The sequence below is a fragment of the Crassostrea angulata genome, chromosome 1, assembly GCF_025612915.1.
Source record: "Crassostrea angulata isolate pt1a10 chromosome 1, ASM2561291v2, whole genome shotgun sequence".
NCBI classification, from domain to species: domain Eukaryota; kingdom Metazoa; phylum Mollusca; class Bivalvia; order Ostreida; family Ostreidae; genus Magallana; species Magallana angulata.
Genome location: NC_069111.1, coordinates 48,943,667 through 48,962,262, shown reverse-complemented (window position 1 = coordinate 48,962,262; position 18,596 = coordinate 48,943,667). Strand labels below are relative to the sequence as shown.

At 35.7% G+C, this 18,596-nt stretch overlaps 1 protein-coding gene across 1 annotated transcript; it reads right to left on the bottom strand.

Annotated features, from left to right (window-relative positions):
- Positions 1 to 10,034: 10,034 nt before the first annotated feature.
- On the bottom strand, positions 10,035 to 18,517 carry LOC128155344 (uncharacterized). Its single transcript, XM_052817015.1, has 7 exons — positions 17,418 to 18,517; positions 17,216 to 17,328; positions 16,891 to 17,032; positions 16,246 to 16,373; positions 16,046 to 16,159; positions 15,440 to 15,590; positions 10,035 to 10,465 (listed from the first exon to the last, which is right to left on the bottom strand). The coding sequence occupies exons 1-7, from the start codon at positions 18,403 to 18,405 to the stop codon at positions 10,176 to 10,178; spliced, it is 1,926 nt and encodes a 641-aa protein (XP_052672975.1). The 5' UTR covers positions 18,406 to 18,517; the 3' UTR covers positions 10,035 to 10,175.
- Between the last annotated feature and the right edge of the window lie 79 nt (positions 18,518 to 18,596).

Below are 18,596 nucleotides of genomic sequence, written 5' to 3'. Positions count from 1 at the left end.
ATTGACCGAGAGGGACAACTGCGTAGTTAGAACTCGTGGTGTTAGCGGAATGACCAGGAAGAATAAAACTCTCGATGATGATTGGACTTTGGAAAGCGGTCAACGGATGCAAGACTCTTAATTGTAATTAACCTTTAACAATGGACTTCGTTATAAGTCACTTATGAACTGTGACCCGAAAGGATGTACTAACAATTGCTTATTTTATTTTACTGATTTATATACTTATGATTTGATTAATAATTAGTAGATTGATTTTGGATTGATAGCAGATTGATTATATATTGCTTTTATACCACTATACGATTACAGTGCTTAATAAATATCATAAAACTCCAACTGACTTATGATTTCAAAAGTCTAAAGAATAACAACAGAAGGATCACATAGACTTTTATGGTGCCAGTGACCAGGATAAAACGAAGTGCTAAAGAAAAACTGAACTGTTAAGGTAAGAACTTTTTCTCAGTATCTCTGTTCACTATCTCAAAGTAAATAACTCTGATCAGCAACCTATATGGCAACTGGAAATGGTTATGATAGAAAAGAATTTAAAAATCAAATGGTTTATTGTCTGGGAAACAGGGTCATGAAATCCCCATGCTCGCGTATATTACGAGTAAAGGTTCGGTAGGGGACTTTATCAAAAGATATTTGGACGAAACAGACGCGTCGGAAGAAATGCCGTCGTGGAACGATTTAAAAGAATCCTTAAAAAACAGATTCGCGGAGATAACCGACTCACAACACGCGTTAGCAGTAATGCGCAGGACGCGGCAAAATTCAAACGAAAGTGTACAGTTATTCGCGGAACGGTTGTTGCAAATCGCGGAAGACGCGTATAGTAAAGACAAATTAAAAGATCCCTTAGTCCAACAACAACTTGTAGACATATTCTGTGACGGTCTGACCTTTGACTATCTCAGGATGAAAATCCTTAGAGAAAACCCCAAAGACTTGGAGTCAGCAATTCAGTTAGCAATGCGCGAACAAAATTTAAGACAAAGACTAGCTATAAGGGGGTCAAGTATAATAAGTACTACGCCGAATGACAATAGACAGACTGTTTCAAAGTTTGACAGTACAACGCCTTTATTAAGTGAAAGATTGATTAACTTGTCCTCGACAGACAATAGACAGGAAGAACCCATGGAGGTTGACCACACGAGGAACAAAGGGTGTTTTAAGTGTATGAAGGTTGGTCATAGGGCCAGATTCTGTCCACTAAATAAACCCCAGGTTAGGCCCCGCCCTCAATTAAATAAACGACTTCATAATACTCAGTCTGTGCATTATGTTGAGCAAAGCCCCCGCCCACCGATTGAGTGTTGGAATTGTGGTAGAATAGGACATTTGCGTGCAGATTGCTGGAGCAAACGCAGGTTTTCCAGAACGCAGCAAAACAGAGGTAGGTCAGCTGATCGTCAAGATCGATCACGTGATTTTAAAGACCAAAATGATAGGAGATCACCCAAAATCTGGACCCGTCGCGCCACTTTTGATAAACAAAATCAGGAAAACTAAGATGTTCTTCCTTCGTTGAAGCCCGAAGGAAGAATTTTCATAAAAAACCTACATTTGAAATTAATTTTACAAACAACCCCAGTAGCTGTTTATTAAAAATTGGAAAAAATAAATTCAGAGCGTTAGTAGATACTGGTGCGGCCGTATCTTTGATTAGTAAAAAAATGTATGATAATTTGTTCCCCCGCCCCAAATTGTGTAAAAATGATATTCCTTGTCTTCAAGCAGAAAATGGTAATTCTTTAATTGCGTTAGGGTATGTAAATATTTCATTTAAGATTGCAGGGTTAACTTTAGACCATAAACTTTTTGTGACAAAGGGACTCAACCGAAACCTGATTCTCGGTCGTGATTGGCTCAAGAAAAACAATGTCCGTTTATACTTTGATCTTGGACTCATGCGCATTGATGGTAGGGCTTATGCCGAATTAAAGGAGGATCTACACATTTCAACGATCGTAAGAACACCTAAGAAACTTATGGTGAAACCAAATACTGTGACTGTATTTTATGGAAAAGTGAACAATAATTTTCCCCTTGAAGATAAAGACTTAGTGGAAGTGAACAGTATAGACAATAATTGTATTATGGAGGACCCAGGACTATATTTAAAAGACTCAGTTTGTGTTGTCCGAAGAGACAGAAAAATTCCCATGATCTTCGTTAATCAAACCAACAAAAGTTACAAAATCCCTAAAGGCTACATCGTAGGACGTGTCACTGCATTAAGACCAAAAGAAATCTCGGAAATCCAAACCAAACAGGACAATGAAGAAAAGATTGATGTGCCTGAAAGATTCGAACACTCCATCCAAAGACTTGTGAGGAAAAACAATGACTTATTTGCTAAAAAGGACAGCGACCTTGGAGTGACCGACACCGTCAAAATGAAGATAGAAACTGGAGACCATCACCCGATAAAGAACAGACCATATCGAGTTCCCCTCAATAAAAGACAGATAATCGACAAGGCCATAAAGGAGATGATGAGCGCAAGGATTATTGAAAGATCACAGTCGCCTTGGTCATTTCCTCTGGTAGTAGTAAAGAAGAAGGACGGATCAGACCGGATGTGCGTAGACTTTCGAAGTTTAAACAAGATAGTAAGACCAGTATCATTCCCATTACCATTGATTGATGACATTCTTTGTTTGCTCGGTAAGGCCAGGTACTTTACTGCACTAGATTTAAAGAGTGGATATTGGCAGGTAAAATTAGAAGAATCAAGTAAAGAAAAAACAGCTTTTGCATGCCACAAGGGATTGTTTCAATTTAATAGGATGCCATTTGGATTAAGTAATGCCCCAGCAGTCTTCCAAGAACTCATGAACATCGTTCTACAAGGACAAGAGGAGTTTGCTATCGCATACCTGGACGATATACTCATATTCTCAGAAACACCGGAAGATCACCTCCGTCATATCCAGGAAGTGTTTGATCGTCTAAGGACGCATGGACTAAAGCTGAAGTTAAAGAAGTGTAGCTTCTTCAAAGAGCAGACTGAATATCTTGGTTTTATTATCAATGAACATGGCGTCAAACCGGATCCGAAGAAAGTGGAAGCCATTAAGAAATTACCAGCCCCCACTACAGTTCGAGAAGTCCGTGGTTTTATAGGTATGTGCAGTTATTATAGAAGATTTATACCAAATTTCTCAAAGATTGCGGAGCCATTGATCGACTTAACCGGGAAGTATGCCAGATTCAAGTGGACATCATGCTGTCAAGAAGTGTTTGACTTCCTTAAAGAGAGTTTAACAGTAGTGCCTTTATTAGCTTATCCAGATACCAATAAGCCATACATCTTGTACACCGATGCCAGCGACAATTGTATAGGAGCTTGCCTCACCCAAAAGACTGACGAAGGAGAAGATAAGCCGATATACTATCTATCCCACAAGCTGAGTAAAACCCAGGTGAAATGGTCAACCATAGAAAAGGAGGCATTTGCAATCCACTACGCCCTCCAGAAGCTGGACCATTACCTTCACAGTGCTGAGTTTACTATACGGACAGATCACAAACCGCTCAAATATATTTTAGAATCCCCTATGCAGAATAAAAAGATTCAGTTATGGGCTTTGAGTATCGCTGGATATAACTGCAAGGTAGAGTACATAGAAGGAAGGTTCAATTGCTGTGCAGATCTTTTATCCAGGTTACCGTCCACTATCTCTGATGATGAAGCGGAAGAAAAATCTGAATGTGATGAACCGGATGTTAAAGACAATTTCTTTGAAGTAAACGTATTAAACTCAAATGCTTTCTCACCCAAAAGATTAGCCCGGTGCGAAGTTAAACAGCAGGACGAATTGCTCAAGCCTTTCATCGACTTACCGGAAGAAATAAACATAAAGGAGAGCCAACAAAATGATGAGCAGATCAAAACGCTGAGGAATAGGTTGACTAAAGGAAAAGCAACGGCGACCGAAGAAAAGAAGTTTCTTGAAATAGATGGCCTAATGTATTATCTTTCAGATGGAGATTCCGAAGGTCCGAGACTGCGCCTGTATATACCACGTGAGTTAGAACTTTTGGTAGTACAACAATACCATGATGGACTTGGACATATGGGAGTGGACAAAACGTATGATGTAATCAGACAAAAATATTATATGCCAAACTTATACAAGAGGTTATATTCTTATATAGAAGGATGCGTAATATGCCAAACGAGGAGCAATAAGAGAACTCAACCTCCACTTCAAGAGACAGACATACCACCTTTTCCAATGGCTAAGGTAGGACTCGATTTGTCAGGACCATATCCAACTTCAATGACAGGAAACAAGTATATAGTTTCTTTCATTGACATTTACTCTGGATGGCCGGAAGCCTTCCCCGTTCCTGACAAGTCAGCTGACAATATAGTGCACCTTATATTAGAAGAAATATACCCCAGATATGGCTGTCCTCTTCAAATTCTCACAGACAATGGAACAGAGAATGTAAATCAAAAGGTACAAGAAACCTTGAAAGAACTAAACATTAACCACATCACAACATCTTACTACAGTCCTCAAGGCAACGGCAAAGTAGAGAGATTCCACCGCACTCTTCATGACGTAATGGCTAAGAAGATAACAGACAATGCTCAAACATGGGATATTCATCTTAACCAGACTTTGGCAGCCATTCGATTTCACCCGAATGAATCTTCAAAGTTTTCCCCATATTACCTGATGTACAATAGAGACGTTGTATTACCTCTTGATACTTTACTGAAACCTCGCCGAAGATATGCAGGAGAAGATCAACATAAAATCGCCCTTCAAGAACAGCACAAGGCGTTTATGCTAGTACATCGAAATATGAAAGAAGCCAAGAAGAAACAGAAAGCCCAGGCTGATAAGAAGAGCAAAGATGAAGATTTCCAGGTAGGAGACCCAGTCTATCTCAAGAACAACAGGAGACAAAACAAACTAGATAAAAAGTGGCTCCCCTATTACCGAATTATTGAACAGAAAGGACCAGTCAGTTTTGTGGTGAAGGATCAATTAACTGGATCTATCACCAAGTGCCATGCACGACAATTGAGATTGGCAGATATTTCGCACTGGCCCCTCTCACAAGATATTGAAGAAGGTGGAAGAACTCTGAGGAAAACCAATTATGTGGTACCACCTGAGGAGGAATCATCTTCGGAAGATGATGGCGAGTTGCAGCCAGAGCCATTAGAAAGAGCTATTCGGTTTAAACAACAAGAGAGAGAAAATTCTTCAGACGAAGAAGATATACCCTTAGCTGAACTTCAGAGACGCATAAGAGCTAAACAGATCATGGATGGTCGACAGAGTAAGGACGAGCATGAACAGACTGTTGAGTCAGGATCGGATGAGAACCCTGAGTCAGAACAAAGCGAATATCATGAGCAAAATTATGAGGTACCTATAAATACCCCAGCTATACCCTTAGACGAGGATATGGAAATTGGTGAAATAAATTCTAAAGTAGGTCTAGGCTTCACCCGTAAACCAATTCCCAAACCGCGTAAACCAGTCCCCAAACCTCGTAAGAATATAGCTGTTAGTAAACAACAGCACATAGAAAATTGTTTTGCTATCATGGCTGAAGCGTTTAAAGCAATTGTATAATGTGTTGTAAATATAAATAATAATGAGTTAACTTGCTTTGTATGTATTGCTCGCTTTTGAATAGGTACAGTAGTGTGGTCCCTTTGACATTTTGACTGATAATGAAATACCGCAGACGTAACGGAGATTACACATATTTGAAATATCGGAACCCGCGATTATGTAAAGAAACCGTAAAACCACGTCGTTGTAAGAAATTTAAAATTACTGGTAAAATAATAAATGTTAGGATAAACATATTGAGTTTGGACAAGGATGTTCTGGTCTTCTTGGTTCATTATTACTTCCTCCTTACTATAATCGAGAAAGTCAATTAAATATGTCTGACTCCTTTCAAAATTTTATTGATGGCATAAACACATACACACTTTGGGATCCCCTTAACATCAAATTTCCGGGAATGGGACACATTAAGATCCCCCATAAATTAAAGGATATTAAAGTTTTCCCTATGGACACACTAATGGCGGAATTGCCAGTAAGCAATGAACTACAACCTATGGAATCATTACCTTGGGTGGGAAGTCTTTGGTTTTATGTATTTTTAATTTTGGCAATAATGATTGTAGTTGGACTTTGTATCATGAAACGTAAGACTATCCAAAAGTTAGGATATATGTGCCGTGGTTGCTGGTCGGGTGGTCGAAAAAGGGGTGGTGACAGGGATGAGGAAAGTTCTGGCAGAAATGTTTTGTCTGGTGTTAATCCTGATCAACGAAATTCCCAAGAGACTACTGAAATGAACCCCATAGTAAAGGACACTACAACCCCAAAGAAACCTCGCCGTTATGGAAAACCACGACGATCAATTGCAGACGCTCACGCTATTGGACCAATCACTGAAGAATTAGCACACCAGTTGACCGGAGAGAAAAGGAACTCCGATCATCCGAGGCCTGAACGCTATGGACCGGACCCGGACTTGGCACGCGAATACCTTGCAGAAAGGGCGTTGATGTCTAAGAAATAGAGGAACGCAGTCGATGTTCCGCGAGGAGCAAACTCGCCATCCGCGCAGGAAGTGCCGTTGGTGTGCTTATGAAAATTGTGTATTCAATATGTTCAAATTTGTGAAAATGTAAAATGTTTTTGAAGTAATTATGAAATGTTATATTTGAAATCAAAATGTGATGAGCTGAGAACTGCGAATGGAATTCTTCGAATCCGAATTACACAACGTTTTCTTGATTATCGTTCCGATTATTCGAAATGGATGCAATTGTGTGAAATCAATAACTTTAGTGTAACTTTTATGTACGCTGGCCTGTGTAACCTTTATATATGCTTATGTATTTTATTATAATTCTAGCGGCGCTTATGCTTGAATTAACATTTTATAATGGACTTTATGTGTTACCTGTGTGGAACTTTGGACATTGGACACTTCTGATTGCATTTGATTGCAATTATATTTGATTTTGATTATTTTGTATTGGTTAATATTGTTGTCAAAAGTATATATGATTATTAATGACTTTTGCATGAATTGCTAAACAATTATATATTGTCATGAGTGAAGTATACATATTTGTTGACAGACTATTATTGTGTCTCAAGCCGGTATAGGAAATTGGTCACTTCATTCAACCTCTTAACATAGATGTTCTGACCGGTATGTCATCAGGAAGTTCATCTGACCTAGAAGAGTTTGAAGGATAATTTCTCACACCGGGCACCTGGCGAAAGAAATCTCCCTCGGGGATATTTCTTTTGTTAGGGGGACGTATGTAACCAGATAGCCGTATAAATATGAAATATAATTTTATGATTGTATTCTGCTTTACGTTAATTAGTCATTAGCTTGTTGTGCACTCGATACGAAATAAGTGTATAGTGAACAATGTTAAAGGTCATTGACCGAGAGGGACAACTGCGTAGTTAGAACTCGTGGTGTTAGCGGAATGACCAGGAAGAATAAAACTCTCGATGATGATTGGACTTTGGAAAGCGGTCAACGGATGCAAGACTCTTAATTGTAATTAACCTTTAACAATGGACTTCGTTATAAGTCACTTATGAACTGTGACCCGAAAGGATGTACTAACAATTGCTTATTTTATTTTACTGATTTATATACTTATGATTTGATTAATAATTAGTAGATTGATTTTGGATTGATAGCAGATTGATTATATATTGCTTTTATACCACTATACGATTACAGTGCTTAATAAATATCATAAAACTCCAACTGACTTATGATTTCAAAAGTCTAAAGAATAACAACAGAAGGATCACAATTTTCAAACTCTCAAAATACTCATTAAGTTATTAAATATATCCATAGTTGTGTACATACAAACAAGGATCAGTAATGGCTATACCACCATACTGTTAAAATCATCACATGACATTTACAATACCTTGACATCCTCCAGGTAACACATGACCAGCTTGTTGTTGTTGACACAGGCGGTCCATTCCAACACAGAACTTGCCTCCCCGACCAGAGTTGTCCAGGTCTCCTGCAAGATTTACATGTTCATACAATTTTCTTATCATCTTTTTCAAATTTCCGATGAATTTGTTTTAGCTCTGTAATAAATGTTGGAAAACTTTCTTTTCTTTTTTTGGTGATCCAATCAGATCCACTCTTACTAATGTATATTTAAACAATAAAATGCTTTCTTTGGGGATTCATTCGGGATATGAAGGTAGCGACATTGCAGAAAAAATACATAACCCGCGTTAGCGGGTTATTTAATTTTTTTCTGCAATGATCACTACCTTCATAACCCGCATGAATCATCAAAGGAAGCATTTTATTACATGTATTTATATTAACATCTTTCTTTTAACTAATTAATAAATTGATTATGAAAAGTTAGTAAAATTCACTAAATTACTGTTAAGGGTGTTGTTTACTCAGGGTTTGAGTTCTCGAATTCGGGTTGTTATAAAGTTCAATGTCATGAGTATAATTTGTTCTAAACACAAAAAGTATCTGCGAAATGAATTATTATTGACATAACATTCGATATTTCTACTATGTTATGGAGTTATGCCAAAACAAAAATAGACTTTTAGCCAAACAGAGGAAATTCGGACTAAATTTTTCAGATTTTGTTTTCTGCTAAAACATTTTTGAAGTACTCTAATATTAAAAGTTAAGATTTTATATTTTAGTCTATATAATTTTGCATATCTTCTGGTAGTTTTACCTCATTTATTCATTATAATAACCGTATGGCATGAATTTAAAAAATATTGAAATATGCTTAAAAACGAGAAAAGACACCATATCTCAAAATTTTGATCATTGACCTCATATAAATTATATGCCAACATAATAAGATCAATATAAGTAGTTTAATACTATAAATGTTTTTGTATTATCATCATTCAATTTTTTGTAAAATTGGATTAAAAATGAGTAGGAATTTGAAAAGTGATAGAGGAAATTCGGACTGGAATATTTATAAAAATTGTGAAGGAAAACTTACTGTTTTGTATGTATTTAGTGTCACTGCCATTCATAAATTGTATTTCATTTTCAGAAATGTTGAGCTATTTGTATTATTTTCACAATTAAGAAATTCTCAATCATAGTGTAAAATTTTAAGTGATTTTCCTTTAATTTTCCAAAAATATACAATGGCCATTAACTTAAAAAGTAGGTCATTGACCTAATTTTTTGAAAATGAAAATTAACACTACAATAAAAGGTCTATAACACACAAAAGTTGGTTTTTCATTATCATCAGTGGAATTTTTTTTTCATTCTGAGTAAACGTCATCCTTAATGAACATGAGTACGTTAGCCAAAAGAAACAGCCAAATCATCTCATGGGAGACTTTGAGTCTGACATCATTATGATTATTTCGTGCAGTCCGTGATTTTTTCTTAGGTTGCTTGTGGCTTCGACCAATCGATAAACAGGGCGTGTCCATTTTATTCCTGTCAGTATCTTGTCAGTTTCAGCCGTAGTAGATTTCGACCAATCGATAAACGGGGCGTGTAGATTTCAGTCCGGCTGTTTCTATAGAATCTATCTGGAATCTATTTTCCATTTGGATGTATTTCATGAAAACAAATTTGTATGCATAATGAATGGAATATATAAATGCGTATAATTTGAACATACTGGTTAAAACTTCTAACGCTTCAAGCAAGTGTTTGTATTACATTGTTCCTAATTTTTATTATTTTTACCATAACAATCATTTTGTATAATAAATCAAAAGGCGGTGAAAAAAATTCGTCAAACTTTACTTAAAAAGGGCTTTATAAAACTAATTTAAAAAGTAAATTTAATTACTCTACAATAAAAAAAATCACAATATCAATACTAATACCTCGTGGGTTCCCCATTCGCACTAATAAAATCTCCTCGCAGAAATCCCACAATTAAATATTTTTAAAAAAAAACCAAACACAGTTTTAAATGTTTTAGATCTAAAACAATTTATTGTCAACAAAACTGACATAAAAATTTCAATAAATAAACAATAAATATAATAAATTTAACAATAAAATACGGAAATGAAATAGAAACTGTACTGATTATCACAGATATATTTATCAAAAATGTAAACTAGTTACTGATCACAGAATCTCTAACTTTGAAGGGGAGTAATCTTGGCCTCCCGAATTTTCACAATATTCTTTATTTCCTCAAACGAAGACGGCTCATCGGGCTCTTGGAGTTTCCTCTTACTATCTTCCACTGCACACTCTTGCCCCTGCGCTATGCTGTCAACTACTCCACTCTCGCCGCTGCCGAGATCTCGAGCGATGGGAGATTGTGTGTCGGGAACCTCGTGTTCACGCATTTCCCTCCGTACGTAGGACAGACGCTGAGGGTCGAACACCCCCTCTGAGTGGGACACTGGCCTAGACGATTCTCCTAGACCAAAAAATGCAGTAGTTACGGAGTTAGTATAAGATAGACTAAACAATACGGTTATGTGGATGAAGACACACATTTAGAATAACAAGACTTTATTTAGTATGTAAGAATATAAATACTTGTATGGTATAGTATATTATATTATAGTTTTTTCACTCAAAACCACATTTATAAATATTGTATTCAGTCTTCCCATAAACTAGAGTTACCGTTACTGAAAGAGTTATCTGCCCCTTACAGCAGGTATGCTTTACTTCCGGGTATTCAAAGATGAGTAAGCAGTGCGGGAGTTTACAAATACATGTACGACTTTTCTTCCGACAAAATAAAATTTGATAATGTTTGAAAACAGAAAACACCAACAGTTAATTAAAATTAAAAAAAAAAAATTAAAATCAGCATATCATAAGAATACGTTTGATTACAATCAATAACATTTATAATGTGATGTACATATTTTTGATCAATCGGAAAACATTGCGAATGAAAGACAATTTGATTTTTAGTTATCGAACAATTACTTCTTTTGTCGATGTTAATAGAGCTAACGGATGGATGGAGGTAATATAGTGATATCTCTGTAAAACAACTTCACCTGATACACAGAGATGAAAGATGTTGTGAATATTAGAAAGGGCTGGAATTGAAAATCGATTTTTTTTTAGAAATCAAATATAGAAATATAAATTCCTAATAAACCGTCCTTATTTTTTTCTCTGAGGACAACGCTAATATATAGGGAAATTACGCATATATATATAATTCTGATTAAATTCAGATATACATGTACGAGACCCCAACTTAAGTAATAACGGGCTTGGATTTTGGGAATTTGTGAACTGATTGATTGTTATTGTTTAAAGGGTACCTGCAGCCCAGCCGATGTGAAACATATGTTAAAGAGTTTATTTACCAAAATTTAATGCAAAAAACCGCATCGAAATCGGTGCAAAAATAATGAAGTTACGCCCCTTCAAAGTGGCTATTTTTACCTGCTTTGGGAAATCTAATCAAGAGAAAACAGAATTAGGCGATAACGAGGCTTCAGCGGAAGTGACGTCACGAGGTCAACACGACGGAAATTTCCTTACAAAGCTATACAAATTAAATTCGATTTTTCAGCCAAAATGATTGATATAGGTCTAATGTTTTGACGTATTTTATTAATTTAAGTATTGTAGATCTAGAAATTTGTATCCGTTATTATTTTATTACAATCTGATTTCTTTTTAAACGATTTTAAAATTTGTTATTCTCGTCGCCTTTTTACCGATGAATACGATATCTTAAAACGCTTACATGGGCAAATTTATGTTCATTATTCATTTTATTGATTACATAATATCCTTTCACACACGAGTGATCCGAGATAATGACACAGGTAAACAGGTAAACTAACGAAGCCACTGCTCCAGACACACGTGTATCTGGGGTATGTATACACAAGGTACACGAGTCTGGTGAACAAAGAGAGGGTTTCACACCTCTAGACTGGTAAATTGATTTGTGTATAATTAGCTACTCAATTGTTAAAAGAAAAAACAGAAAAATAAATTAGACTGTGTAAAATCAAGCATTCGTCAGCTAAAACATGTGTATAGTCCGACAATCAGTGATTAAAGAAGCATGCATGATACTATTGAATAGTAAAACTAATGTTCAAAGTAAATGCCTTTATTGTTACTTATCTTATCACTTAAATAATGACAAAAATTTACAATTCTGCAATTGAAACCTTTTTTATGTGATCAAGTAATTATTTCGGATTTATAATTTGTTATTTAATAAAGTGCAACTTTTTTTCGAGCGCTATGGTCAGCAATTAAACGCTTTATAACTCCGTATAGCTTAAATTGTAATACTGACAACGAATCATTATGAAATCTAAATAAACTGGAACATTTTGACAAAGGATGTAAATAAATGTAAAATTAAATTCCATTATCGTATTTTTAAAAGAATACGAGACAGACATAATCATGCATGCAGCCATCTTGGACTTTCGCCTTGATCCGTTTATAATCCCGTGTTTGTTTGTTAAAGAATGCATACTATTTTGATTGTTATTGGTCCGATATCAATATTATTGAATAATCGGGCGACATCATTTGTAATGTTATGCCTTATACGAGGAATAGACCCCGAGTTACCTTTTACGAAATATCATTATGTATCATCAATATTATTATTATAATCAGTTAATAATGTCACTGAGAAATCATTCGAAAGAATGACAATATTAACAAAATATGTTTCGTATAACAATAATGCTTTGATAAATTGTCATTTTGCTACATATGGTGTGCATTTATATGTAAAATGTGTTACACATTTGACGAAATTCATGAAGCAAACAATTGTCCAAATTCGGCATTTTTGTTCGATAAAATACGGGTTAAACTCAAACGACAGTATAATTAGTCATCCAGGGTTGATACGGAAACAAAATAACAGAAAAAAATATTCATATATCGATTAAACAATGCAAGAAAACGAACAGTTTTCATACGATATTCCTGTTTCTCATACAGCGGCGTTGACCCCGTGACGTCACAGTTCATCTCGCGCCAAAACGGCTTGATTCAAAACTCGTTCAGGTGTGAAATCGGGTTTTCCCCAAATATCTCGAAAACTACTTATGCGATCGATGTAAAAATTTCAGGATGATGTTTTTACACATAGATCTCCATTATATCAAAAATTGACCGGCACTGCAGGTACCCTTTAAATGTTTTTCGTCATGATTTTAGGTCGGTCTGCTCCCCCTCTCACGCACACACTTTTTCAATATACAAAGTTTGCGCAAGCCTGTTGAGATGTATTCGTTCAAATGCCATGCATTCATGAAACATATATAGACGCAGTAAGTATTGGTATCTAACCAGGCACAGACGATCATCAATTCAGGCAGCTGTATCTGTCATGTACGATGTTTAATCAATGACAACCATTTGAATTTCTCAACAAAACAAATTCATTGTATTCATGAAAAGATATTACAGGGTTAAGAGGAATGACAGTGTTGAAATTATAGCTCAGTGCTATATTGTTATATACATTTCATTGAAATAAGAATTTGTTTTCGGTTTAAAATAAGACGTACTTGTTTCCTTCAAGCCTTTGATGAGACTGCTTAAACACATCTTTTGAAGTTTGTTTGTTTGTTTTACATTTAGTACCTTTATTTTATCATTTACCACAGTGCCCTTATAGCATTGAGTCGTTCTTTATATATACGTGCCATCTGTAGCAAACAAATTATGGTAAAGTGCGAGAAAATATTAAAACTGATTTTAAAAAGAAATGCGCAAGAGCAATGTAGTCGATCATAATCATAACGCAACTTTAAATGAAAACATGATCGCAAGTTATTTGCGAAAAACTATGCAAAAGCTAGGTTGCGAATGTTTTAATCCATTATCTCGTAAATTCGCATGATGAAATCGAAATCAGTCGATCAATAATTAATCTATATGGAATCGATCAAGTGGAAGTATATATAGTAAACGACCGCCAATGATCAGTGCAGATATGAAGGTATAATGCCTATCTTTGTACTTCGAACTACTGATAGAATAAAAAAATTCTCTTTATGGATGTGGACAGACGTGTCTTTATGATTGTTTTGCATGTCCACTTCACTGGGAAATATAATGCACAAGTATATCAGCTGAAACTACATGTACGCACTTCATCGCAAGCAATAGCATTAATTATTGGTTGGTTGTCGGTGCGTTACATAAAGGAGGGGGGGGGGGGGCAGGGAGACCCCATCCCCCACTTCTTCTTGCAGCAGATAGTTTTCATAAGTTAACATATTAAAAAGTGAATAAACATAAAGCCCCCCAACCACTTTTTGGGGAGCACCATCCATGTAAAAATATTGAAATGAATCTGTGTAAAGAAGGAAATGAATAGTGAAATCGAAGTTATGATTAAAGGTACGCAGTACAGTTCGCTATACCCCCTCCCCTAACACACAAGGATCAGAATTGTCATGGTTTGTCAAGATTTTTTGGATACCCCCCCCCCCCCCCTCCGCACTTTCAAAAACGATGCAACAATTTAACGCGCTATTCAAATCTCCGAACTGTTTAGCATTATTACATCATCCTTTAATTGCATAATTGTCTTTTTACACTGACAATTTACACCAATAACCGATTTAGCAAGACAAAACACGTTTATTATAACAATTTGTTTATACTGGTAAATTAGCGTATACCTGCTCTAATGGAGAGATAACTCGTGTAACGAACGATAACTCCAGGTTATGAAAATCCCGAATAAACCCACGTATTACTAAATGCATAATTTGTGTAAACAAATTTGCCACTACACAGACACATCCGCCATGATAATTTATTACCACAAATGTATATATCTATAATGTTATAACCCAGTTAACATGCATACAATAATACATTAATTTTGTTATCACATTAGGTCGAAGATATAACATATTAATTAAAACAAATTACTCTGTGGCTTTCTTGAGAAAAATACATAGTTTATATAATTGTTTCTTATTTCTCAAACTGTAAGCAACTGACCAAGCTTGAAACAAGAAGGCTTAAATTTGAGAAGTAATACTTTTTGTTATCAATACACCGTAATTGACTGTATTTTGGACATTCTAGGATGAAGTGAAATTCGTCTCCAATCCTATTAAGAGCACAAAATCAACAAATGCGACGTGAACGTACAGTTTGGTTATAACGACCTTATTAAATTGCTAGTCTAGTCTATGTGCAGATAATCTATATTTTGTCAGATATTGAACAATGATTTCTAATATACATTTCCTAAGATAGTACTATAAACCAAAAGAGTCATACAAACATTTGGAGTTAGTGTCTCTTTCCAGGAAAAAACCCCCCCATCAAATAGTCTTTGCTTAATTTCTATTTTTTTTTACTTTCTGGGTTTATATATTTACGTTCACTGATTAAGATTTTTTTTTGCAAATACCTATCTGGAATATTTGCTCGGACACCAGAGAGCAGTCGGTGGATTTATCGATGACGTAGAGGGCTTGGTCACAACACAGGACGTCAGACACCATACTGATGGGATCACTTAACGGACAGATGTTCTCGTACTCCTTTGGTGGCTCTTTAGGCTGAAAATTTTCATTTTGAACTTGATAAATCAATATTCAGATATTTGTTTGATACATATATTTTTTAATATATACACGTAACACGCTCGTTTGTTGCATTATTGTAACCTTTTACTACTAGTACTGCTGCTTCATTGATTATAGCTTGGTAATGTTTTCGATTAAATCCAATTTAAAAATACTGTAACTTAAATGAATGCTTAAATGATATCAATCTTACACTTTACACGGTTTATATTAATCTGTCGAAAGCTCTCTCATAGTTAACAGTCTCTAAATGGCGTCTTTATTTTTTTTTATTCCCAAAATAAAAAAATTACAATCTGTTCATCTACCCAGTATAATTCCTCTAGGAGAATTATTCACAATATTCTGTACAATTGTGATGTGTGATAATGCCCAAATGCCAAATAATATCTTATTTTCATCTGATTATTCACAAGAATAGATCTAACCTCATCCGCTGGAAACAGCAGACCCTGTAAAACCATGTCCATCTCTTTATTCTGTAGTTCAAGCTTCTGAATGTAGCTCTGTTGTTGAAGGACCAGCAATTTCAATTCGTTGATCTGAAATGTATATGGATATCTATAAATCCTTCAAATTAAGTAAGAGAGAGAGAAAGAGAGAGAGAGAGAGAGAGAGATATTTTTACTTTGGACTGGCGACTGAAATCGAGCGCCATTGCTTTTTCAATGGAACATCTCTGATGAAGCATGAGGGTGACGATATCCTCTGTGGAGTGCGAGTCTTTCCTGACCAGATTGAGATGTCGATCTTGCACTGAAACGAATAAGTAGATGAATTCCTGGAATTCGCCAAAATTGAACAAACATAGTGTCTTGCATTTTGCAGTGAACGACTATCAATTTACACGGAGGATATATAGAACCATGGTCCCAACCAACATGTCCGTAACTGAAACTATAAGATTAGGTGATCAAGCGGCTGTCAATTGAGGCAAAGCATTTTATTCTTTCACTGACGATCATAATGATACTCATCACTAAAGCAAAAACTTTTCAGTTACCAGGCGTGTGGTGTTTCTGTTATGTGCGCCGATTTCTACATACATGTATTATTTTCCTCAACAATAATTGGCTAAACTGCGTCATATACTCTTACAGCATACTTATATGGAGGTGAAATGTTCAGATCTGAAAACTAAGATTTAGATGAAATAATGGCTTATTCAACGATGAAACCTTTTCCATAATTTGATATCCATTAAATTCCATTTATTAACAATTCTTAAAATTAGTTTATGCGTCCAATATGGATAACACATTTCAGAACATACTGTTGTTACGGATCCGGTTTTTCATGTTACTCTTCGACAGTTCAGTCATCAGCGCCTGGATTTCTTCTGTTTGACGTACTATTTCATTATGTAGTTGAGCTTGTGTCTGCACCCAATCGGTCTCCTTGATTTGTAGGTAGTCCTGAAATATGGATTCAGTATACATTATTTCTTAGAGATCAATAGCACCACCTTTTTATTAAAACGAATAATTATAAATATTCACACAGTAAATCTACCATGTAGCGTATACTGACTGTTTATTATTTACTATTTGGTTTGTACGGTATATTGAACACTTTTGTACATTTTCGCTAGATCCTACCTGCATTTTCTCATTGTCGGCCTTCATACTCAAATACGTATTTTGAACACATCTGGCGTATTGCTCAATCCTCGCAGCATGTTTGGCAGACAAAGCTCCAAGCTGAACAAGGTCTATTAATAAAAATAACACAATAACATTAAAATTCAAGTATGACATGTTGTATTTCATATATTTCATGGGACTTTTATTTACACTTTACCTCCAATTTCGGCTGTGAAATGTTCGAACCGTTTTTCTAGTTCCACTAGCAACCCCAAAAGATCTTGAAGATATCCCCTATTATCTTGGATATCATTTTCTTCTGCTAATTTGGTTTCATTTTCCTTTAGTTTCTCTTTATCTTCCCCATGATTTTTCTCGGTTCCTTCTGTATCAGAAACGTCGGCTTCCTTGTCTGCAGAAACGCTTGCTTCCGTGTTTGTAGAAACTTCCGCTTCCTTGTCGTGTTCAGTGGTTTCCGTCGTGCTTTCTTCACATGCAGAGCCATCTGTTTCACACGTTTTAATGCTTTCTGTTTGATTTTCGAAAACGATACCGTTATTCACACAAAGTTTTTCCACGCAACTTCTTAACATGACAAATACTTCTTCCAAAGCATAATCAGTGTATTCCAAAAGATCGACCCTTCGCTCAAACTCTGCCAAGAAGTCTATATTGCATGAACTACTTCTAGCAGAACTGCCCGTACCATTGGTCATTCCACTTGAAGGGTTTGAAAAGGTTGACTGCGGAGTGTCGTTCAAAGATTTATTAGGAGGACGAATTAATTCGTTGATGTTTTTCTCGCTAAGGGTTGGTCTTTGCAATTCACGATGGTCATCTTTACTGGCTGATCTGCTTGTTGAAAGAAGGTCGTCACTTTGCGATCGCCGAATAACTGAAATATTTTCATCGAAATCAAAGCTGTCGTCATCTATGTGTGAGCAAAGGGGAATGTATTGTCCCGACTTTTCTCTCGGAATGAGAGCAGGACCAACAAATGACGACTGGCTGTCTGCTTGGTCATTTTGATTAAGATTCACATTATCGTTTCCTTTGACGTCCGTAGAACTAATATTCTCACCTGCGTCGGAAAAATGATCATCAGATGGAACTGCTAAGCATTCTTCGATGACTTTATCGAGAAATTCATCAGTACAGTCCACAAATTCTTCGCTAGGATCTTCAAAGATTGTTTGATGTGCCATATTTACTACATCTATATGTCTAATAGTTTACGTCATAAAATTAACAAATGACGTCACACAGAAAACGTCACATTTCGACGTTTTTACAATTAATCTCACAATTTTCAATCAAACCTAAATAAACATTAATATAAAATGACAAAACTAAATCTTAGAATATCATAAGTGTATAGGTTGATGAAAATCGACGA

What these genes read in the sequence shown, in the direction of transcription:
- LOC128155344 (XM_052817015.1), bottom strand. Translation starts at nt 18,405, where the DNA reads ATGGCACATCAAACAATCTTTGAAGATCCTAGCGAAGAATTTGTGGAC. An exon ending in CCGACAATGAGAAAATGCAG is followed by an intron (nt 17,033 to 17,215) that starts GTAGGATCTAGC and finishes TCCATATTTCAG; the next exon opens with GACTACCTACAAATCAAGGA. An exon ending in ATTTCAGTCGCCAGTCCAAA is followed by an intron (nt 16,160 to 16,245) that starts GTAAAAATATCT and finishes TATACATTTCAG; the next exon opens with ATCAACGAATTGAAATTGCT.